General features: G+C 33.8%; 1 protein-coding gene across 2 annotated transcripts in view; it reads right to left on the bottom strand.

Annotated features, from left to right (window-relative positions):
- The window catches only part of LOC106669003 (NACHT domain- and WD repeat-containing protein 1), a 220,857-nt gene that overhangs the window by 107,702 nt on the left and 86,701 nt on the right, over positions 1-26,454 (bottom strand). For both annotated transcript variants that reach the window (XR_001340852.2, XM_014398243.2), the window contains exon 2: positions 10,772-10,902. Coding sequence is in view for 1 of the 2 variants with exons in the window: in XM_014398243.2 (XP_014253729.1) it covers positions 10,772-10,877 (106 nt within the window). In the remaining variant the exon portion in view is untranslated. The remainder of the gene's footprint in view (positions 1-10,771; positions 10,903-26,454) is intronic.

Here is a 26,454-nt window from a genome sequence, read left to right as displayed (position 1 = left end):
CTATATATTATTACGAACAAGTTGGGTGAACATTGTGACCAACCTGAAAAAAACAAAAAATCGAAATGTGTAAGTAAAATAAATATAATTTTAAGAAACATTCAAAACAAGCTTTTCATTATGTTCCAAATTTTATGTTATATAATGTACACATTCGACAGAGATCAAAACAGATAATTTTGATAGTGACCATGAAGATACAAATAATACGAAAAACCACCACAAAAACCATCCCTAACCATCCCTTTGAAGTAGTACATTAGGGCTATTAACGATGCTTGTAAGATGTAAACTCCTTTAACTCGAATAGAGAAATGCCCAATAAGATCATGAGCATTTTTTGCAGCTAAATTTCAGCTAAAATTAAAGCAGCAAGTCTTTTCCTAGCAACGTTGATTTTTCCGCAAAGCTGCGTGTTGTGATTGGAAGAACCAAAATAAAGCTATAACACGCCTTCAAGACTTGTTGTTGTTTGTTATGATTTTGTTTTTTGTTGTAATAATAACCTGGAGATACATGTTATATTATAAGTAAATTTAAACAAATGATTCAATAATTTAAAATAGTTTAAGAAATTTTTAAAATCGAAAATATTCTATAAGTTGTTCTATAAGATACGTATTCTGCAAATTATCAAGGAATATAAAGAAAAGGTCATTGAAAACTTTAAGGTCGTTCATTAGTCAAAACTAAAATTTCATCTTTGTCGGGAGTGTAAATCAAATTATTCGTTATTTACGTTATAAAAAAAAAGAAAAGAAAAAAAGACGGTACATAGTAGATAAGTAAGTCAGTGTACGGAATTCGGAATTCGCATTGTTTTTCAGCATACCAAACCCGCACGAATCGCATGTCTTGTATTATTGTTGGTGTTTAGCGCCGTTACACTGGCTATTAATAAATGTTATACTGGATACCCATTGAATAGACAGTCATTCTTCGACATAGCAAATTGAACTAAAATGTACGTATTGTTTAAAGTTTAGTTCTCAATATTGTATTCGAGATATTTCACTTAAATCTGTAACATCTTTATTCCATAAATTCTAAAAGTATCTTATAAATTGTTAATCCTACCTCATATTTAACCACACCAATAGAAAAAACGTTGAATATCTTATGATATTCATTTGCTTTTGTATAATAACCTTAACTGAACAATACACAAAATCACTTAGAAAGTAAACTTTTACATGTTTACATAGTTGTTGTTTAAAGTTTAGGAAAAATTTTCTTGGTTCTGTAAATACTGACAGAGGTGACGCTTACAAAGAACGTTGACCCTAGTAATGAACTGCAAACATACGTTCTTCATTTTTCAAAATCAGTTATTATCAATACAAAATTATTTTTAATTTCTAAAAATTTGATTTACAACTGTTACAAAGAATTTAAAAAATCGTCATAAAGATTTTAACATTTCTGTTACACAAAAAAGGTATTCAAGATGTTTCTAAGATGTACTCGTGTTAACTCGAATAGAGAAATGTCCAGTAAGATTGTGAATGCCCCCTTCTTTCCATAGCATGTTAAACGTTAATTTTTCCGAATTTTGCGCGTGGCGATTGGTAGAACCAAAAATAAAGCTATAACACTCCTTGAAGGCTTGTTGTTGTTTGTTATGGTTTTGTTTTTTTGTTAAATTTTAAGATGCCAGAAGTTAGTTAAAAATGAAAATTAATCAAGTCTTTCATTCAAAATGCTATCTATGCACTCGAATATTATTATCAAATGACTTCAATTCGTGCAGGCATACCTAACTTGTATCCTAACGTCTGTATGTATTATGTATGAGAGTATAAGGACAGGTCAGAAATTAACAAAAGAAATGTATTGGTCTGATTTAATTACTGCGTATTTAAGAGTAAAAGACTTGTAAACAAAAAACAACTGTTAAAGTCATGGCTGGGGGAACCGCGGTAGCCGAGTGGTTAGCATGAGAGACTCTCACGCCGCGGTCGTGGTTTCGATTCCCACCGTCGCCTCTGGCCCTTTTTTCACAATAACCCCCCCCCCAAATTTGAACACACATATACGAATTGTCACATGGCTAATATGCATTGTTCATAACGCAAAAAAAAAAAGTCATGTCTGCCACGTTGGTTATCTACGCTCGAACGGATAGCAATGTGACTACATTTTCGACCTAACATCTAACATTGGCCCTGGCCTGTTCGATCGAGCAATGTTAACTAGCCAATTCTTACAAGTCTACGTTAACATTTTTCTCGATCTAACACGACCTAACAGAGTCAACAGGGTTAACACAAAGATCGTGAATACCCCTATTGTCTACATTTGGCTCACATGTCTTAATGTTATTACCGCACAGGTGAAGCTAAGGGCTATTTTAGTAGTCGGAAGGCCCACGCTCCCACACTTATGGAGAAACAATTTCCCTCGGCGTATAAGTTTAAAAAATTTTAATGAATAAATGTAAACAAAATTATTTGGATGATATGAAATGTGCTGGTTTTGCAAGGTTAGATCATTGTAATTGGCCATACAATAATTTTCCGCCATTGCATTATTCTAATTCTCTCTCTTGAATTTTTGTCGAAAATTTGCCCAGCGAGCGTAAAACCATCCATTTTCTCGTTATGCATCATGAGGTAAAACCTTTCTCGGGGATTCAGAGGTGTTCAAGGAAATGATGAAGGGGGACGTGATAATCCGCAATTTCAGTTATGTTCTCACTCCGTGAGACGGATAAAACTCCCCTTTACTTAAGGTGGTTAAATGGATTTTATAGAGGTTGGTTAACATTCTTGGAAAAGTTCCCTTCGTTGTTATACTTGGACAATAAAGCAGGGAAGACGAAATTCATCTTTATTGACCTTCTAGAACTAACTTTTCCAAATAATAAGTGTCCTAGCGGATATAAAAGGTTTTGTATTTCTTGCTAGCGAATATTAAAGTATAATGCTTTACTCGATGTTAAAATATCAAGTAAAACGTACCCCTTATTAGGCAATAAATTTATTCATCTTTCTTTCAGTTTTTTAAAGCTGCTCATTCGATAAATGATTCTGGTTTTAAACAAAACCTCAAGGCCCACAAAAAGAGATTGAACTGTAATAAATCCATCAATAAATCTGTCAGAATATCTGCCGAGAGTCCGGCTCAAAGAGGGTATTCAGCAGTTCCGATAAGCCCGCTAAAAAAACCGCGTTTGATTTCACAATAAAAAAAAATCTTTTTGTACTATTTTCTTCTTTTGTAGCAACCTAGTCGAAACCGTTTTTCTGGGTCGATAAAGAAGCATTATAATTGAGAATGGTAGCGTGAGCTACCGGACAACTCTAGCCATATTAATTGCTTCGTGGCAAGGGGGTTCCTAGAATTCATCTTAAACTGAGATTGAAACCCTTCCCCCTGAAAAAGCCTTTTTTCCACTTTCAGGTTCCTCTGAATAAATTGGTTTTTATTTTGTATACCTTTTACAAAAAAAATCTTCTAAGCTTTGACAAAATGTAAATTTGTTGGATTATTACATTTGACGCTATTCCTCCTGCAGTTCTCCACCGAAATGTCATTTTTTCTCACAAAAAAATGACTTTACGCGTTCTCTGTAACTTTTCCATTATCCAGAAAATTGTGCAAAACTCTATTCCATTCTAGAATTATGGCAGACGTGGACGAATGGGATGGAATCCGTGTTTGGGAGAAACTTTAACATCTGATTATGTGTCCGTGCTTCTTGGAAGTTGTGATGAACTTGCAGAAGTTTTGACAGCGGAGGCATCAACGTAAAGTCACACTAAAACAGTTAACATTTTTGGCCATTTTATTGTACTTTCCCTTGGACAAAAAGCAAACAAAATTTTCTCATTTCCTTCTTATTTTCTTTATTTATATCGAACAAAACCTACCTCTTATTAGGCATTAAACATTATTTATCTTTCTTTCAGATTTTATTTAAAGCAGTTCATTCGATAAATGATTCTGGTTTTAAACGAAACCTACCTCTTATTAGGCATTAAACATTAATTATCTTTCTTTCACATTTTTAAAGCTGTTCATTTGATAAATGATTCAAGTTTTAAACAAAAGCTCAAAGCCCACAAAAAAATATTGAACATAAATATATATATTTTTCTCTATATCGTTTGAAATTTTGACAAATGTGTGAATCAGAAACCATATAAAGAGAAGGTTATTTCAGTCTAAAATTCTTTATAATTAACTTCATTCTAAAAAATAATATTTTACATTGCATGAGGTTACAATTTAATTGAAATAGCATAATATTTGAAAATAGCACAAATTGAAACATAACCTCAAGGAACACAAAGATATTAAATATAAATATATTTTTTTTTCTATATATCGTTTGAAATTTTGACAAATGTGTCAATGAGAAATCATACATAAAAAGAAGGTTATTTCAGTCTAAAATTATTTATAATTAACTTTATTCAAAAAAATAATATTTTACATTGTATGGGATAATAATTTAAATAATATAGCACAATATTGGAAATTTTGACAAATGTGTCAATGAGAAATCATACATAAAAAGAAGGTTATTTCAGTCTAAAATTATTTATAATTAACTTTATTAAAAAAAATAATATTTTACATTGTATGGGAAAATAATTTAAATAATATAGCACAATATTTGAAATTTAGGGTTTAGAGAAAGATCACTAATATTCGTTAGTAAGTTCCCAGCTTTAGACAAACTCTTGGCCATCGAGCTTTTTTTTAAAACTACAATCTAATAAAAATATTCAAAATTCCAAAATCCTTCCAAAATCATCCTGACCCCTTCATAGGAAGAATGTCCTAAACTATACATGCCAGGTCTGAAAACTCGAATGTCTTTCTGGATCAGAAAAAAAGGGTGCTGGATGTTATGGTTAATGATTACAGGAGTCGCGCCCAATATAGGTCTATTGTGCAATCTCCATTATTACGGGTATTCCTTGTGTTAACCCTGTTAACTCTGTTAAGCCTTTTTAGATGAAGAAAAATGATGATGTATGTCAAACATTGTTCGATAAAAGGGAGTGTTATTTAGATTGTCGGTGGACTTAAGTAACAAACCGGCACGAATAGGAAAATCTGTTATTTGTTATGTATTTTATTTTTACATACACTTTTAATATTCTAAAAATTCGACCAATATATTCATTTTTTCAACAGATTTACACACTATTTCATAATGAGATCTTCGTTACCTAAGTACGTAGTGGGTTCAATTCACGTGTCCTAGGCAGTAAAAATTTCATTTTTTGATTCATGCACCAATTATTCTCCCTTTTTTTTCACTTTTTGTAAATGGTGGTTCTACTCACTGATTAGATGTTTACAACCAAGTTACCATCATTTACTAAAAGTGAATCTGCACCTTCACCCCACCTTCATTTCTAATAGTTATTCTCTTTTCTTATTATCTGGTCATTTCAGATAATAGTCTTTGATTGAGTAGGGCAAAAAAAACTATTATTTGCATAATATTGTCTAACTTTTAAACACTCGACGAATTATCCCATTGCGTGGTAGAATTTTTCAAACAAAACAATGATTGCATTTCGATTCATGCATCAATCTTTTCTATCGGCTGGATTTTGGCATTTTGAAAAACAGAATGATTCTTCGGTACTGAAAAAATAAATTTTTTATGAACAATAAAAAAAAACCTTAAGTACTTTAAGTCTTTAACAGCAGTTTTTCGTTCTATCACTTTAGGGTGGCATACAGAGAAGAACTTACATGTTAACTTAAAAATAAAAAAGGGGTGTATATTATCTTACAAGGCGTTTCGACTACAGTTGATAAGTATTATCATCGAACAGATATCGTGTATTATTTAGAGCTCTTCAGTAAGCTAAAAGCAACTACCATATGCCAAGTAGGAATCTCAAATTACCGGCCTGCTCTATCCGTATTTTGATTTGTGGTTTTCATCAAATCTGAAATTTGGGATCATAGTGTTGGCACGCACCTCCAAACATTGACCGCCTTGAGTTTCTGCCGAACATTTACTTGCTCCTTTTGCAAGTGGATACGCAAATTTAAGTTGTGAATTCTGGCTCCAGCCTCTCTTTAAATAAAGGTTTGATGGACAATCTCGTCAGTCTGATGTCAAATGTCAAGCAAATACTTCAATTTTGATGTACATTTTATGAAAAGATCGCCGCCATTGTTGCAATGTAAATGAAAGCAAATTTGTACCTACATTGATACAGTTTTAAATGTGAGCAAAATCCATGTAGTTTTTAGAATAAAAAAATAATTAAAAACGTAACAATTTTAGAATTTTTCATTTATATGCAAACGAAGTTACGAATTAAGTTAAGAAAATAATTTAACTTTTTGTTTCTACTTTACAGACTATAAGCTTGTTGCATAATATTAAATTTTTACTTCTGATATGCCCACATATGACCATGCTTTTACCGCCACATACGCAGATGATACCTCCATAAAACAAGCTCTACACAAGCTTCACGTATGTTTCAAAACCAAATATCACCAATTGAAAAATGGAACAATTTCTGGAAAATGAAGTTTATCCCATTAAAGTCACAACAGAGCACCTCTACACTCCGCCGTGAGACTTGTCTTAGCACAAACCTATTTAATGAACCTGTTCCTCTATCCGACGAAGTTAGCTATTTAGGACTTACATTTGACAGAAGACTAACTTCCAATCCGTACACACGATTAAAACAACAGACTCAACAAACGATTTAAAACCTTTTATTACCTACTCAACCGACGAACAAAATTACCATAAAATAAAAACTTTTGACATTCACATATTTACCCAAACCTATTTGAATGCCACGCTTATGGATCGGCGAAATATTCCAATATTCAAAGATTACAAAGTTTTCAATCCATAATTTTAAGACTAATTGTTTTGTATCCTAACGTTATTATTATAAAGACAGAGATAAATTAAGATAAATTAACAAAAGAAATGTATTGTTCTGATTTAATTAATGCATATATAAGATTTGATGACGAAGAAGACGTGTAAACGAAAAACAGCTGTTAAATTCATGGCTGCCATGTTAGGCTACGCCCTAACTGATAGCAAAGTGAATACATTTTCGTCCTAACATCTAACATTGGCCCTACCCTGTTAGATCGAGCTATGTTAACTAGCGGATTCTTACAAGTCTACGTCATCATTTTTATCGATCTAACACGACCTAATAGAGTTAACAGGGTTAACACAAAGTTCGTGAATACCCCTAATATGTGTGCAGTTGTAGATAAAAATAAACGAAATAAAAAATTAAATTAGGAGTTGAACTCTTATTTTTGAAATAAAAAAATGTATTTATGTTTTTGTTTCAAATAAAAGTTGAGCCATTTTCCGGCGTTAATGAGTTCTTGGTTTCCGGTAAAAGATGTTTTGAAAGGCTCTATCGGCCTCACAAAACCAAACGATTAATAAACCGGCTGCTTTTAAAATTATAGTGGTTAAAGTTACGTTTTCCGTTTGCAGGAGTGAGGCAGGGTTTCGTAGGTGCCCTAAGAAAAGCCCATTGTTCACATGGATAGAATGCTCGATGAAGCTTACAAACTTAGATCTAAGCTTTTATCTAGACGTGTTGTCATAACACCAGGATTTTATCTTTATTTTTTTACTTTTTTGTCCTTCTACTCTTCCCTCCGCCGATCCTCATAAGACGCCTGGCCTTCTTTCACGTCGACAAATGTTTTAACTAGATTCTCGTTCGCATTAATAAATAAACAGAAGGAGTTTTAGGATTCTCAAAATAAGGCAGAAGTAATTAAAGCAAAGGCAAAGATGTGTTACCGAGGGGTAAAATATTTTACAAGTGAACCTCCTACCGTTTTTATTACAATGCAATCACTCTTGAAGCCCATTTTACTTGAAATACAACTTAGCACATTGAACAGCCTTTCTTTGCTAGCAAATAATCAAAAGGGTCGTCAGTTCCTACAAAATAAATAGGTAAACCACTCATTAAAGGACAACATATTTTTCCTCTTATCAACAATATGAAAATATAAATTATTTTTTGAACATATATGTCAGTCAATTCATTACTTGAATTGAAACTAAAGGTATAAAAGAATTGTTTTACATTTGGAACGTACGATATGATACGTTTGCAAATATCTGGTTTTGAGCTTATATAAACAATCTACTACGTCAGCGAATCAAGGCAAATTGTGATGTCTTTTTTTATATTTCATTATCATTTTTATAATTGTATCTGACATTGATATGCTGAAAGACTAATTTGTCTTTGTATGAATTTATGTTTTGCGGAAAAAACATAAATTCATACAATGTAGTTTTTAGTTTTTTCTCTTTTAAGTATTTTTGTTGGTTGTTTCATGAATTACAGCCATCATCAGCAAAAAAATCTTTGTATAAAATATCATCAGATTAACAGTTTACATTTTTTTGTGTGAAAATGTTTTAAGTTCTCTTATTATTTTTGTAAAATTTACATTATTATGAGTTAAGCTTTAAGAAATCGACACATAGTATCAGAAAAAAGGAGGGTTTTATAAATTAATAACCACCACGACAATGGGCGTCTGTGGCCGGAACGGTTTAGGCGTTGACAAGGCGCTCATCATTGTAAGGTAAAGGTCCCGGGTTCGAATGCAGGGCAGCTGGACATACTTCCAAATGGGCTCTTTTTCAAAAACACCGGCACCCCGAGGATTAATATAACCTCTGCTGTTGCGAACTCTCGTTAAAAAGAAAAAAATGGATTGGGCTTCACTTCTCTGAAGACTGTTGAGAAACCATGGAAGATTTCAGTGTTCAAAAACCTGAGAATTCTGAGAGGACTAGATTTCTAAGTTACATGGAAGATAGAAACAGGTAGTATAATAAAATGACTCATACATATTTTGTAGATTTAATTTCGTTACAGGTCTTCGAATTTTTCATTGAATGTAAAATCATAATACAATCATAAATTTTTGGTAGCTCAGATATATATTCATAAGAGCCAGAAAAATACATTTAATATCTAAAACTGTTAACAAGAACTGAAAGTTGAACTGAAAGAACTGTTCAATTTTACGAATTTCAAAACATCATGAAACACTGGCTTTTTGGACGTCGCTCGGAAAATAGCCATGTATTTCGAAATTTGTTGGTTTATAAGATTTGTTGCTGGATGCTGGTGTACGAGTGAACACATGCTAAATCAGCACTGGGTCACTTTTATTTACTTATATATTATTATAAGCGACCCTGTGCCAGTTCAGCATACACAATGAAATTGATCACAAAAGACAATAGATGTGAGTTATAAGAGTGACTGTTCTGCAAGTATTCTTTTGGTTACTACGGATTTTATTTTATTGTATGAATTAGGTTGCTGGTTTTTTTGAACAAATAAAGCCCATTTCTAAGTATGTCGGATTTGAATGCAGGGCCACTGGATTCGAAACAAGGACCTTTACCTTAGTGATGAACGCCGTGCCAACACCTAATCCGTTGCGTTTTTGATTTTCACCTACCGGTTGTCAGTTTACACTTCCAAGTCTCAGTCATAATTGAACAAAAGCCAATGGGTTTTTTTTATAGCGTTCATGCTAATTTTGTGGAGCTCCATAATAAGTTGATGGATAAGAAATAAATTGCCTTTTTCACAATAGGCATTCATGTCGTCAGACGCCGTTCGGTCTAATATAAACTACCTCCATTGACTTTTTTAAAAAATAAAGTAGTTTGACGGTTTGTTTATATTATAGCACCGATAACTATATGACAAACCGTCAAACCAGTTTATTTTTAAAAAGTCACTGAAGATGATCTATTTTAGACCGAAACGTGATCGAAGAAATAAACGCCTATTGTGTAACAGACAATTTATTTCCTACCCATAAGCAAGACAAAGGTTTGTATATAAAATCAGCTTTGAGTCCATTTATTCTCTTAAGTGCAGCTATACTTCAGGAATAAACTTGAATCCTGTAATAAAATCTATAATTATACAATGTAAAAGACTTTTTAAATAAGTCGCTTATTTAACAAGATTATTGTTGTCAGAGCATAACTCCAAAAACTGTACTTAAATCAATAATTATTCAGAAATCTTGAGAAGCCGTCTGGTCAAAATCAATACATTCGTCGTTTTAAAACTAATTTGTAAATAGGACCAGTTAGGAGATTAAAAAACGTATCAAGTTATAATTTCACCTGGGAATGGTCCCAAATTATTCTAGTGTAAGAGTTTCTGTGTGATAAACTTGTTTTCTTTTGTAAAAATTTCACATGATATGTTGAAAAAATTCAGAACTGAATGGAAATTGGTTTTCTTTAATTAAATGAATAAACTACTGTTTTTTAAAAGTTTTTAAGAATAAAAAAACACTCATATTACCGATGTACGTTTACTTATTTTGTTAGATAGAATAAAAAAATGAATACTAGGAAGAAGGAGTGAAAACAAGGTATGAAAATATCAATCGTCAACGTAGGTGTCAAAGACGAACGAGTCACTGTACGACGAGGGTAAATTGTGGTCGCAAAAGGACGGGACATAAGGCCTGGCCCATTACCATAATTCCCCCAGAGTCCCGTTCCGGGCAGGTTCTGCGCAGTCGGAATCCATAGCAAAGCCCATCGCACCCTTTCAAATATTTACGTTGAAGAACTACTCGCCGGAGCCATGCTAATGGCTCTCCCTTATAAATGTTTCAATTGTTGGTCTCGCTGGAGATTTCTGGCCCGAGTTTTCTACCGGTAGACAAACAACTGCGCATTGCGTCACCACGGAACCGAAATCGCCCCTATTTTGAATAAATTTCTCACCGTCTCTCGCCGAAGAAATGAATATCTTGAGGGTCCTAGGAATTGCCCATTTGGCCGCCTGCAGTTCTCCCCTCAGGACCTCTTCGACCACTTCGTCGTTAATCATCCTGGCTTAGGTATCTCGGAACATACTGTAACAGAAATGCGAACGATATTAATTAATTTTTATTTAAATTATGTTAAAGGTTTTGTGAATTAGTAACCAATTAGATTTTTCAAAAATGTATTATGGTGTAAAAAATCCAAAATGTAATTGTAATGGATCACATTCCCACAAGTTTGGTAATGTAAAAAGATCATATGTACAGCAGTTGCACACTGGGCAGCAAGCATAACCTCCCCTTAAAACGTACCCCGGTGCTCTAATTATGGGTGATGTAAGGTATCGCTCATAAAGCATTATAACTTTATCTTTTTATACATACAGTACTGATGTATTAAATTTTCAACGTGCTTTAAATTATACAGTTTCTCATTGTTTGGCTTGTCAAATAACAAGGAGCGTATCATGAGAACACTGCTGAGCCTTACATAAAGAAATCAATTAGATAAATTCTTTTCATGTTCACGGAATTTTATATAGTCTATATATTTAATTCATTTCTGTAAACCGAGTAATTAAGAGGCAGCAGCTGACCTATTGCCTTCATTATCACACGTATCATATTCAATTTATAATTGTTATTTAAATAATAATTATTCAGAAATCGTGAGATGCGGTCTGGATGGATAACAATGGAACAACAAAAAATGGATTACACCGCCATAGGGAAAATCCAATGTGGCGAAATCATGGCAGATTTCAATAAAAATAGTGTGGAAAGCCTGGTAAATGTTTTGAGAACTGACATTATAAATAACCTAAAATTAAGAGCACAGCGGTCTGTCTTCCATAGTTTATACAATGAGCTGAATTTGAAATTAGGAGAAAATCATCATTATTTAAATATGTGTGGTGATTAGTGACCGTTAATCGATAATTATTCAGAAATCGTGAGATGCTATCTGGTGTGATGTACGTTTCAGAAAAACATTTTCTTTATCGTGCCAAAGTTTCAAAATCTTAAAAATCCAACATATATAAACATAAAACAGCAATATCTCACTGGCTCTCTCAACACGACACGCAAGAATGGCACAATTACACAGGAGACAAACACTTTGAGCGAGTAGAAATACTTTGATTGAATATAAAATATATATTTTATATTCATATTTTATATTCGTCTCGCCCTGAGAAAGGGTTTGAGGTGCGATGTACGGCCGGAGGCGGTCTAAAAGAAACAGGGGATATACAGGATAAATAAACTCCTCAGCCGACGTACTGAAGCGTATTCGAGATATATGCCAATCAGAGGTCCAGTTAATAAGTGGTAACAACTGTCCAGCAAGAAGACATTTTGCGGCCATCTTGGAACGGCAAACCTGGGATCCCGGAAATTCAAGTCTACACGAGGTGCCTTTTGAACGAGTCTTTTTAACCTTGATTTTTGTCAAAGCCAGTAATTTCAAAATTATAATTTTTCGCCGAAGTTAAAAATTTTGTGTTAAAAAATAAAAACTTTTTTCTTTTACTTAAAGAGTACATTTTTAATTTTTAATTTCATTTCTAATTTCGTTATTACGTTTTTTTATATTATTTATTTACTTTAGCGTTTTATTATATTATACATTCTTTTTTTCTTTTAGTTTGATTTGATAAACCACAGTTTTAACAAGCCTACATAGTTGGGCGCATATGTGAAGGCAGTTTTTAATGGATAGTTTTCTCTATACATTTCAAAATGAAAAATCAATGGTATAATTGAAACTGACCATCACAACTCGGATAACTCAAGAGGGTTAAACCATGTTGTAGACACAAATGTTCAAATTCTTTTGTCCAAAATATTTTCTTGTCTGATATTTTCAAGGCCAAAATTCGTTTACAGAAATGAGGAAGCGTAATGTTGGTCTTTGTGTAATTTAGGTGTGCATGAGGATGGTTTCCATTTTTTGGCGGTGTGCCCTATATTGAAGGAATTCAGACTTAGGTGGTTCGGCAAATTGTTTTTAGTAAAAAATGAAGTAATTTCATTTTTGGATGGGCATAACTGGCACAGTCTCAACAATTATGTTTTGTACTCCCTGAAATACAGAGCGTTCCTAATCGATAATTTCAATTATTAATAATGTATTGTGTAAATTATGACTATTAATAGTAGTTTTATTAGTATTAGTATGCTTATTATTAACATTAGTAATAATATTCTATGTTGTTGTGTTTTTCTTTCGGCAACTCGACAGACAGCCTGTGTCTAGGATGTTTTATTTACTGTATATTTTCTGTAAAATAATTTTTATTGTAAATAAACATCATTATCTATCTGTCTATCTATCTATATTTAATTCAACTAGATTTTTGTTAATTTTGACAGTACAATTTCCATCTGATTAATAATTTCAGGTGCAGTCTAAAGCCCCATGTTTCACAAAATTGGATAACTGTACATAAGAAAGGTTTAAAAAAAATTAAGACTAAAAATGTTTTTTGTACGTTTTTATTTGTTAGTATCCTGTATTTCTATTACATGTATGTTAAAAAATTATTCTTTGTTTACACTCGGATAAAACACATTATGGCAAGGAAACGTGTTATGAGAAGGCAGCCAACAGCTGGAAATCATCCTGTTGATTGATTGGGTAAGGGGCAAAGAGGTCTTAGGGCCAAAGCCGTTTGAGGTGACGTGTAGGGTTCTTGCGATGGGAGGGGTTTGAGCACTTGAGTTCGGTTGGATTAAAGGATTAGAGTGAAATTTTACAAAACGAGAGAGGATCAATTCTTTAATGAAGAATTTTTAATAGTAATCATTGTGAACATTGTTTTGAGAAATGAACGAAGAATGAACGACAAATTCTTCTGATGACTTTTGACTGAATGATTGCATTAGTTAGATCAACGATGGCATGTTGGATCCACGCAGTATGTCCAAATTGGTCCAGGTAATGTTTTGTTTAATGTTATTTTATTCTTTAAAATCATGTATTTATTTTAACCCATTTCAATAAAATTTATTCAGAATTTAAAAAATTGCTACTTTTTGGTATTATATTTTGTCCCGTATGTTACAATTCATATGAATTATCGACCTGTGTCTGCATTAGTACAGTCGGTGGATTAGGAGAGGTAAGATATTTGTAAGTAAGGTAGATTGAATTACTGAGTTGGCTCAAGAATCGTTGCCCTACTTTTACATTAAATACTAGTTAGTAGGATCAGTTTTTTTTTCTTTGACAGAGGCATCCGACATCTTGGACATTTCAGCCCTGAAGCACTAACATAATACCGGTACACCCTCGATACCTCGTTACACAATCACACCAATAAATACATTCATACCTACATACATTGATCGCACTCATACTGTTTGGTAGATGGAGTACTTGATCATCATTGCCATGGGCAAAATTTACAGCAATGAAAGGTGCCTGCCATATCTCTGACATCACAGTTTTAGATGAGTTTAAAACAATGAGTATTACTGCAATGGGTTTCCTGCAAAACAAAGAAGTGTTATCGTTTCAAAAAGACAAAATTCATTTAAACTTTTTAATGAGTTTAGTAATTTGTACTACCTATTAAATGTTAGATAGAAGGCCACACATTTAATATTTTTACTTGATTTCTAGTTCGAAATGTTATGAAAGGTATTTTTTCTTTCGTTTTCCTAAAAAAATTAGTTTTTAAATTAAATATTTAGGGATTATGAAATTAGACAAGCAATTGTTTGTCCGTCTAAGAAACGTCCAATTGCACAACCTAGATGCAATTTCTGCAAAGAGTAGCCAAAGAGGCCGGGTTTTATAACCAAGAGATATTATATATAAAACTTCGTTCTTGTACCGCCTCCGGCCAGCGGGAGACGTTGCATAAATATAGCGGTGAAAAAGGAAGAAAATTGTCTTCCGTCTCTCTCCTATTGAATTTGTACCGAGTGGATGGGAATCCCGTGAAATAAAGTCGAGCTTGAATCCAAGAGCTTTTCGTCGAAATTGGCAATTGTCGTGGAACTTTCCACTGGGGTAGACCATACTTCTTTATAGAGAAAGAGCAGTCATTTCGAAACTGAATAAGCGCTCTCTATCTGTAGCTGAACAGGACATACTTTACCGCTGAATATATAATATGACATATTTATGATTTTGAAAATGGCATTTCCAAAAACGCGATATGGGATAGTATTTAAAAATCGTATTGTTCATACTAAAATAAATAGAGGAATATTTAAATTTTCGACAAATTTTACTTATACGATAAATAAAGCCTATCCCTTTGCTGTCATTACATCAAATTATAAGTACAATCGTATAAAAATACCTTCTAACAAATAAAAGAAAACCCGGACTTAATGATATTTAAAAAATAAGAAATTAAAAGTTAAAAATATAATGTAATTGTTTTAATATATTTTCAATATAACTCAAATCTGGACATGCATGCAATATATACACACGGGAGACCGCGGTAGCCGAGTGGTTAAGGCGTCAGACTCTCGGCTAGTAGATCCCGCGGTCGTGGGTTCGATCCCCACCGTCGCATCTGGACTCTTTCTGACGCCTAAGGGGACCGGTGGCCGCAATTGAAAGAAATTGACACGGCACTCATCAATGGAAGGGGCGGGATCGGATCTCAGCGACCCTGAATTTGGTCCCAACCCCCTTCAAAAATGAGTTTCTTCGATGGAAGAACACCGGTACAACGGGGGCTCAAGTTCACATTTGTGTTGCGAGCCCAAAATATGGAGCCAGGGATAAAGTACAATAAGCTGTACAGCTCAGCCGCAGTGCTCAGGAGGGAACTCCTCCAGTCCTTGGTATCCATTGTGTAAAAATATATATACATACACACACACACAAACACAGGTGTAGAGAGTTGTGCCTATCACTTCTCGCAGAACACCGGCACAATTCCAGATTTGTAATTTACAATAAATTACCGGCAGGTCTCGAGAATCAACCACCCCGGGTATTGACAGTCCGTGGTCAGACCTTATCCGTCCAGCCACAGAGGTTGGGCTCCGGGTCAGCTAGGTCATTTCAGCACATAATGCATGCATTTCCTAAATGCAAACCATTCACACTCTCACTTATTCTTAAACACACTTTTTCCAACATACATACATTCACTCAACTGACATGGTGGATTAGTCGATATACCTTGATTAAGCTGTACACCTATTACATAATTAACCTAATTAAGAGTAGATAGTGTACTAGGGAGTACTCAATAATTCGCAATCAGCCCTATTAACCTATGCATTCAGGCCAATAAATACATTCAGTCTAAGCGCATGTAAGGTACACAAAACTATCAGTCCTTTATTCGATAAAAAAAATCATGTTTCTTCCAAAATTCGAAAAAGAGGACCCAGATACTCAATGCCGTGATCTAATGTTCTTCTCAACGTTCTTTAGGGAAAGAGGCTGGTACAAGGCCTTCTACAGCTCGACCGAGTAGATCGTGCTCCTCTGTTTTTTATAATTTACTGGCCAGCTTCCGTTTGACAACCATTCAACCTCCAAAGCCTTGAAAGTGGCCGCTCAAGTGTAGGAACTTGCTTGCAGCTTTTCCTCTCCTATTTACGAGAATCTGCACCTGCACAAATCTTCACAAAAATATAAAATATGTTCTGCGTATCTGCTTATATCCGGTGCATTATGCGGCAGGGTCTTGTCAAGTGTCCAACCTAAATCTTGGTTCTTTTGCGGTAGCCCACCGGTAATTTATTTGTAAGTCTTGAGGTTGGCTGCGTGCCTCATGCCTGGAGTATTGTTACAATGGAATCATTAAGGATCCATTTTTGGATATGTCCTTTTTTGAGGCAAGATTCTAAGCCACTGTTGGGTTCAGGGCCTAGAGAATCCATATATACTGCATTTTTTGCCAAAATTTCCTCAATAACCCGAATGTTCAGAAACCTATGCCAAAGTCAGGTCATTGACTTCACTGATTTCTCCAGGGCTTCCATACAATTCTATACGTTTTTTCCGTTACCTCGCATGAGTGCTGCCTGACTGTCAAAGAAGATGGCTATGTTCGGAGAATGAGTTATTTCTCAGGCGCCTTGTTATTCCTCTGGCGAAGTGTTCATTGCTGTGATTTCAGACTGACATACTGTACAATATTTATCTAAGTTTTAAAGTTAGTTCAGACTTCGGATTCAACCCGAAGACTCTAGCTCCCCTATATTTATCAGTTTTTGAGCCGTCAGTAGGAATTGGCGTTTAGATGTTTCCTTTTGCTCATTCTTCCCCTTCTGTTATAAGTACTTTGTACTTGTTGGGGTAGTTATATCTTGGAGAATATCATCAATGGACATGCTTATTATGGCATCTGCCTCCTCATTCAGTTTCTATTGTTGGTTGCCGTGCATATACTCGCAGATGGTTGTTTATTTATGAGCCTGTGTACCAACCACTGGTCTAGCTTCTCCTAGGATGAAAACATGGCGTGGCGGAAAGTTTAGCAACACCTCCAATGTCGCAGTTAACCTTGTACTAATGGCTCCAGTGACACTGAGACAGGCTTGCCTTTGAGTACCACTTAATAGTCTGATCGCAGGAATTTTTTTAGTTTTGATACTTCTGGAACAAAAACAATATTAAGGTCTCGGTGCAGATCAAGGTTTCATAAAAAGAAAATCCGGTTAACAAGTTTTCTTACGAGTTTCGATTGGAATGATTGGATATGTTAACAGTTACAATGCTTGGTTGACCACAAAAGTTCGATATCATAAGTCCAAATAGGATTTAGAGTCATGTGATATATCAGCCTTTTGCAGTGTAATTTTCTGTCGACTAGTAATGATGCAAGTTTTCCAACATCTATCCAGTTCCAACGGTTTTAGTTTTGTGTGCGTATTACAACTAAGTTAAACTTAGTGAAGTTCCAAGTAACGTATGTGTTCGACATCGAACTTCTGTTAATGTAAATGGATGGTAATCTGTCTAGTTGTAAGGGTAAAGTTTGTTTTTTAATATTTTATTTGGATCCAAACAATTGTGCTATCTTATTATAGTTTATTACGGTAATATTTTACTTTTTTTTAATTTACACTTTTATATTAATATTTTTTCATAAAGTTGTGTAATTTACTGTTATTTCTCGGTATTTATTGCGTGGTTGTTTTATCGCGTTTGTAGCATCTAGAAGAATGTCGATCATAAAGTTACTATCGTTGGTGTATTATTTGAAATCACAATGATAAGTTCTAGGCCCACAAATTCTCAGGTTTTATAGTATGACTATTGCATTATTCTCAGTTTGTTGAAGTTCTCAGTCATATTATAGGATTTTATAGTAGTGCTAGTCAATGACTTGGCTATTTCGACTTTTCGATCAAATTTAGGTGTACGAGCAATCAAAGGAAGTGTATCCTAAGTATGAAGTTAGTACATGCACACATCGTTGTATTCAATTTTCGATTTTTTGAATGTATTTGAAGGTTTCTGAAAGAAATGATGGGTTGTTACGCGTATTGCAATATCGTGAGCAACAATGAACTGAATATGAGCAGTATTTAATATCTATATTTAAAATAATAATAAAAATGTTCCCTTGTGAGTCACCGCGACCGCAAAGCGAGGCAAAAGTGGAAAACCTTATTAAAAAATAAACTAATGAATAAAAAAAAATTGTAGTTAAATTTAGTATACATCCAAACGTTTCTAGCCACAACGTTTTTGGCAAACAGAATAAAACAACTCCCCAAGTACCCCGTACCAGCACTGCTTACGCACGTGCTTTTGAACTAAAGTATAAATAATCGTTTATTATTTTTATCAGTGTTCTTTAATTACAAAGAACTTGTCAAAATTAATCAGTAGCGAATATAAATAATACATTCAATTAATTAAGGTTTTTAAGTTGAGATAAAAAATCAGTGTCACGAGCGGTATTCGAACCCACGATCTTCGGCTTGATACGCCGCTAGTCGACCACTTGAGCTATCTTGACTTCGATCCCCTCGGGCACTAACTTCCCATCTCAACCCCACCTTTTGAATTTTCCCGTGGGTTCGAATCCCGCTCGTGCCACTGACTTTTTATCTCAACTTAAAAACCTTAATTAATTGAATGTTATTAATTGGTCAAGCGGACCACGAAAAATAGTGAATAAATAATACAGTTGTTTCTTTTCGTGAAATATCAAGAATAGTTTTATTTTATAAAACTAAGAACGAATGAAAGAACTGTATTTGCTTAGATTTATTTCTACAGTTGTTATACGAATTGTACCACGATCTATTTGACTTATTTATACACTATTTAAAACGATAATTTCATAATTGTGCTCATGAAAAAGGTCACATTGATTTTGCTTTCTACAGGAAGAAAATTAATAATCAATTCAGCTTAACAATATATCCCGTATCATTCTCCTAGAAAACGAAATAAAATTATGGATCGATTCTTTACAAAGTTTAATACCAGAATATCATCGTGAACAGCAACAAACGAAAATGTTTGTTATTTGAGTACACAATATAACTCATACGTTCTATCTATTAAAATGCAAATGTATTGCTACTTTTTAATACTACTACTACACTACTATATACTTCATAATTTTTTAATCCACTAATTTCGTGGTCCGGTGACCAATTAATATATTATAATTAATTAAGGTTTTTAGTTGAGATAAAAATGTGAAAAATGGCAAAAAGGAAGGAAAACTCATAAGGTGGGGTTGAGATAGGAAGTTGATGTCCGAGTGGATCGAGGTCACGATAGCTCAAGTGGTAGAGCAGCGGCGTATCAAGCCGAAGATCGTGGGTTCGAATCCCGCTCGTGCCATTGACTTTTTTATCTCAACTAAAAATCTTAATTAATTATAATACTTTATAAATCTACCATTTAATATAAAGTAATAAATAAAATGCATATTTTAGTTTCGTTTAATTTGATGGGGGAAGTTAAGCGAAGTGTCCGTTAAAATCCCTAAGTATTTTATTGTAGTTATACGACAAAATGAATTATAGTCAATATATTATTGTTTTTTGAAGAAGGTAATTTGTGACTGTTGTTTGAGCTTAGTTACATAGAATTATGGTTATACGAGCGATGAGAAAATATCATATAAAAAATTTTCTATAATACCGTGGATTATTTAGTGAAAAACTTTTTATGTCGCCTGGAAACACGAGAAAGGCTATTGACGTTAATAAGACGGAAATGTTCTATTTGAAAATTTATAAATATATATGGCACCATGAAGCACGCTTGATGCACAAACCTTTTGAATTTTTGTACATGGAGTCAATCTGAGTTTCCAACACAAAGCCCTTCTAATGAAATTGTCAACTCTACTTTTTATGGAGGTAATAAAAAAGAGGTTGTAGAGTTGGTGCGTACTATGTTAGATTAAATTTGCGCTTAGTCACAAACAAAGTGTAAATCCATTTTTCGTCAATACTATGAGATCTTATCATTATTAAAACATCTTATTTTGGATGTGTTTCCAAATTCAGTTTATTCTAGTAAGTCTTACTCCAAGACTGAATAAGACAGGCGAAAGGGAGCAAATAAATGTTCCTTCAGCCCTGTTGACATTTTTGTTAAAAGGAGGGGGGCGAGTCATGATATGTACACGGGATAAAGGGGGAGCACGGCCTGGATTTGGCTCCGGTCCGAGTTATAGGGGATCTTTTATGGGTTATCCACTTCGTAAATTCCATCTTTGGCATGAAAGGTACCACGAGGAAACAGTGAAAGATTAAGGGTGAAATTGATTATTATTTTGCTCGGAATCGTTTTATTAATTTGGTATTGAAAATATTTCTTAACTTAAGATATTAAAATGCTATAACACGTGTTTACTAGAACATGTATACTTCACGCTTTGTTATTACATGAACAAAAAATAATTTTGCTACTTTTAGAAGTTCTTCTCGTAGGATAGGGAGAATAGTTTAAGATTGTTTTTTAATGAAGTATATCTTCAATAAAGCTTTCCGTGACCATTTCATTTGTCGCCGAGAATCAAATAGATTACACATTTGAAAAATGGCAAAAAGGAGGGAAAATTCAAAAGCTGAGGTTGAGATGGGAAGTTAGTGCCCGAGTGGATCGAAGTCACGATAGCTAGCAAGGTAGAGCAGCGGCGTATTTAGACGAAGGTCGTGGGTTCGAATCCCGCTAGTGACACTGACTTTTTTATCTCGACCAATACCTTAAATACAGATTAGATAATTGAATTCTATAAATTATTTAATAGATTCTATAATTTTTCTTATACAAGCATTATACGGGAGGTAAAGAGTTGGAAATTTATAAATGCAATCCTGAAGGGGCAATGTCAGACAAAAAATATAGCTAGCTAGAGTAGTAGTATAGTCACTTCGAAACAGCTTGAATTTTTTGTAGCATTAATTGTATTGTATTAATCTATAAAACTCTTCCTGCTCTAAATATCGTTTTACAAGCTTATTATATTCTTTTCGGCCGGCTAGTTAATTCTGTGTGCTTAACTTTGAAAAGCGAATGGAACCCCACGGCCATTGCTTTCTTTTGCAATATATCCAATTTTTCCTTCACTTTTCACTTGTATATTGTTTGTTTTTGATATTGCCAACTTTTCCTATCTCCTGGAGGTCCTTTTTAGATTAAACTGTTCTTCAGGTGACTTCCATAAGCTAACCAAAATATCTTGCTCGCAATGGGAGCAAATTAGCAGAGTTGCACGTCTTTACTCCTGAAAGGAATAATAAAATGGAAACGGTGGAAATGAAACGTGAAATAAAATAAATAGGTTATTTCCTTGACCAAAAATAAATTTATTATACCTTTAATATACGATTGAAATATATATTAATATAAATGGGCCTTTGATTTGATATGAACCAAAACAATATCTTAATAGACGAACGCAAAAAAGAAAGAACAATGGTGCTCCTATGCAATTAAATTCAAGGGAGACCAGGTAACATGATATTGTAAATTTTGTGTTAAAAGCCATTTCGTTAGGTTGTAAAATATGGCCGTAGCTTTTTAATTATTAACGCTACGATGTAATGGCATCTTTACCCCTTATCTCACCATATCTCACTGATATTAAAAACAATTTAAAATAATACCGTACAATATATACACTAGTTTTCTCTGTGTACAATTATCAAAAGATGGGTTCTTATTCCTCCTCTATTACCTTACGTCCTGTTTACCAAAATTAGGCATCGGAAACATCGGCGGCTAGATTACTTGCCAACGACGAAAATTTTAACATTTCAGATTTACATGTTTTTTTTGTGCTTTAGTTGTGGTGGTAATATTTATGAGGATAATGGGAAGGGTGTTTGTGCTCCCCAGGCACTGCAGGCTTTTGGCTTATTGTACCTTCCTAGTTCTTTATTTCAGTGCAATAGGCTCAAACCTTCTCCTCAGAAGTATCAGGTAACTGTCGCTGCTGCAATTTGATTCCCTAAGTTTTTTTCCGTACGTTAGATTAAATCTCCGTGGAGCTGTTGCTACGCATTCGAAGATGATATAGGTGGCTTTTTCCTCAACCTCTCATTTTCCTTACATAATCTGCATATGAGATTATCGTTGTATATGCCCATGTTGTGTGGATGTTTTCTCAGATGCCAGTGACCGGTTGGTCGTCCTAGTAGTCCTCGGAGTTTAGCCCTCTCCAGTTGCAGCAGTGATTTTGTCAGTCTTGGTGAGAGTTGTTTCATCCTAAGTTTACTATGTCCAGCACCTCTAGAGTTTATCCACTTCTCCTTTTGTTTTATTTGGATCCATGCTGTGATGGACTACGAAGCATACATGGCAAACTTACAAGACACTCATTAGACCTATTTGGACTTCGAACTGTAGTGCTCGGCCAAATCCTTCAACACCCAACGAAGTCAATTCTTTCAATCTAATGTTCTTCGCCGTATCCTCAATGCGCTCTTTTACGTCACGAATCAAATTTCCCATAAAGATATTAAAATCCCATTCACGAAGAAACTTATCAGAAAATGTTTCCTCAATTTCCACTGTTGACTATCCCTTAACTCTAACTCAATAGCCCAAACATTTTCCTCAATGTCCATCCCTTAAATCCTCCACGCAGTTTAAAACGACGATTGTCTCTTGACCTTCTATCTTAACCCACCAATTTAAATAAATGACTGTTCAGCCAGATTGGTTTCACTCCACACTGCGTCCTGGTGTGACAGATTTGTCAGATTTGGACGTAACTCTATATATATTTTGTACGGATATTAATTAATAAAATAAATTACGTTAAAAATTTGTAATAAATGCAACAAGCAAATGTTTTTGATTGTGACAAATCTCTTTATATTACCTAATATTCAAGTATCGGCTATTATAATAAGAATTAGATTTCTATTCAAAAAGGACCGTTCAGGATTTTGCGGGCATGATGAAATCTCTCCAGTCTGTGAATGATTTAACAGCATAAATCCATACATATGCAACTAGCTGGAATCACTTTTATGGATTTCCCTTATCCTCTAATCCCTTATTCAGATCCTGAGAGTGTTTGCTTATTCAAGGAATCTGTGGGAGGAGGGCATGGGGGTCGATCCGTTTCACCTTCTCTTAGATAGGATCGATTTTTGGTCTCTAACTTAGAAAAAAAAATCATGGGAAAATAACCGCAACAGACAGCCGGACGGAACGTCTCGGAGAAGCTAGGATCAAAGGATTTCCGGAAAACCGAAAAGGGCTTTCCTCGAGCCGGAAATAATTAAAAAGTCGATCCGCCTAATGCTCCTATTTCCAGGTGATCTAATTTTTCATTCCCCTAAACGAAATTTCCCAAAAGGGAGAAGTTGAGGTATTATTCTATGAATTTTTGAACAGTAATTTTCTTTCGTAATTTCTAAATATTTTAATGAACCGAAAGTTTTATTGCGTTCGTTTTCCAACCAGCAAAAAAATAAATAAAATGCATATTGAACGTTTATACATACAGTTTTTCACACTTAATTTTTAGGGATTTTTTCTTTCTATCCTAACTAAGCCAAGTGTGGCGTATAGGAAAAACACTCGTAAACTGTTAAAACCTCAAACTATACCATAGGTTCCATTTTTTTATATACCAATTCCAATGAAATTTTTTGTGCTCAATCAAAAGGAATAATTTTGTTTTGATCAACCGACTTTTTACAATGATTATGTTTACAATGCTAACATTTAATATTTTTTTAGTTGCAAAATTACTAAATTTTTTAATGTACTTTCCTGCTTTGTTACATTATTTGTGTATCTCAAATTATGAAAAAGTAGACGACCTTATTATTTTTTTACAGACTTCTAGCTAACCTTACTGAATTTCCATACCTTCTTATGTTTTCGAATCCCTGCATTTTACACTAGCCTATCTCTATTGACATCACTTGGTCTGAAGCGTGTGACAAGTTGGCGGATCATTCAGAGGGGGTTTGTCGTTTTTGGTAACTGATTCCTCAGTAAATCTTTTCCGGGAATTTTAGTATGAATAAAGGCAATAAACTCCTCGGGGTACTAGGGAAGAAACCCCTCTATTCACGCTAATAAATTACCTTTTCACATACTTTTTCACAATGTCCCAGATTACTCGATATTCCACAGGGTAATAGCGGAAGAAACCCCTTCAATCAAATTGATGAATTAGAGTATTAATTTATTTATTATTATTAGAGTATTAATATTTATAATTGATAACTTAGAGTATTCAATTTTAATATCAATTTTGCAATCAAAGTATTATTCAATTAATTATGGTGGACCACTTCATAAGTCGCTGAGAATCAAATAGATTACACGACATTTGAAAAATGGCAAAAATGAGGGAAAATTCAAATGGTGCGGTTGAGATGGGAAGTTAGTGCCTGAGGGGATCGAAGTCGCGATTGCTCAAGCAGCGGCGTATCAAGCCGAAGGTCGTGTGTTCGAATCCCGCTCGTGACACTGACTTTTTTATCTCAAGTTAAAACCTTAATTAATTGAATGATATTAATTGGTCAAGCGGACCACGAAAATTGATTAATTTATTAACTATTATTGAACTGTTACTGCTATCCATAAATTCCTATCTCATTAATTCTATTGAGACGCTAAATTCAACTCTCATTAATTTCTAATAATAGTTATCGAACTTTTGTCGTAAAATCAATTTTATCTTTTAAATAAACAAAATTTTTCTTAGTTTATATATGTGTGGTGATTAGCGACCGTTAATCGATAATTATTCAGATATCGTGAGATGCGGTCTGGTGTGATGTAGGTTTCAGAAAAACATTTTCTTTATCGTGCCAACGTTTCGATCTTTATTGAGATCATCTTCAGGGCCTGGGATTTACAAACATTGTTTACATTTAACAAATACATTTAGGATGTGGAAAAGTGAATTTATGCAATGCAAAATATATTTAATCAAAGTTGTTAGTTTATATAATTTTTTTCTCGTCCTCTTTTTATATTTAATGTTTTTAGATGTGATCTCTGTCAGGTAATTTTATGGAAAATTTTTTAAATTTAATCTTGTAATATAGAAGATAAGTCCGCATACAAGTACATTTAATTTGCATGAATATTTTTTCATAAAAGGTACTCACATATATATTTCAAAAAGTTCATAAACTAAAATAAATCCACACTAGAATTTTATTTGACCAAACATTTAAATTAAGTCCGATAATTACGCACTTAGCAAAGATAAATATTTTAAGAATGCTTTTATAACTAGAACCCCCCCCCCTTGACAAGGCGCTCATCAATGTAATATGAAGGTCCAGGGTTCCAATCCAGCGGCCCTGCATACTTACAAATTGGCTTTTTTTTCAAAAACGCCGGCACTCTGAGGGTTTATATAACCAACCCCTCGAGGGTTTGTGCGAACTCGAAAATTGCAAACAGAATAATCATAACAACAAGGAAGGTTTTCTGAAAAATAACAGTGTAAATTTGAAATAAAGACTTTTTTACAATAAAAAGCCTTTCGCCAGATTTACACATTTAACTTTTAACTTACGAAGAAAGAAATTATTTCTACATTAGTACTTGCATCTTTTATGAACTATAGCTTTATGTGACAATAAAATGCTGAAACTTCTATCCCATACATTTCTTCCAATCCAAGGCCCTCTATTAAATGCCCTTTTTTATGCAAAAATATCACACAATCACGTCCAAACACTCTCTACATCAGCAATTCACACGTGTAAGGAAAACCGAGATATTGCCGGTCAGTTAATCGATATAAATTTCTCCATTTTTCACAGTTGAGGTAGAAATTTGTCAATACTGTGATTCAGTAGGAAACTTATCCTACTTTCGGATGTTAGAAGCAGTTTTTTTCAAATGTAAATAAATTAATAAAAATTTTGTAATGTATGGTTTGACCAGCTTTATCCAGTTATCGCCTTTTCATAAATCGAAATAATTGTGTTTATGATTGGAATCGTTAACAATGTTGACTTAAATTATATTATTTTTCTTTTCCACCTTTGTGAAGATTTTACAAGGTGTCAATAAAAAAAAAATTACGCAAATATTTGATTAATTCTTTTATACGGAATTAAAACTCAAAATGAAAAGCTCATGGATGCCAAAATATCTCTATAATATTCTTATATACTTCGTTCTTATTCTTTTACCCCTCTTTGAATTATTTGATGATGTGTAAGACACATATTTCTTATTGCTTG

This window comes from Cimex lectularius, unplaced genomic scaffold (assembly GCF_000648675.2).
Source record: "Cimex lectularius strain Harlan isolate CLEC.00 unplaced genomic scaffold, Clec_2.1 scaffold148, whole genome shotgun sequence".
Classification (NCBI taxonomy): Eukaryota; Metazoa; Arthropoda; class Insecta; order Hemiptera; family Cimicidae; genus Cimex; species Cimex lectularius.
This window is presented reverse-complemented; position numbering and strand designations above follow the sequence as displayed.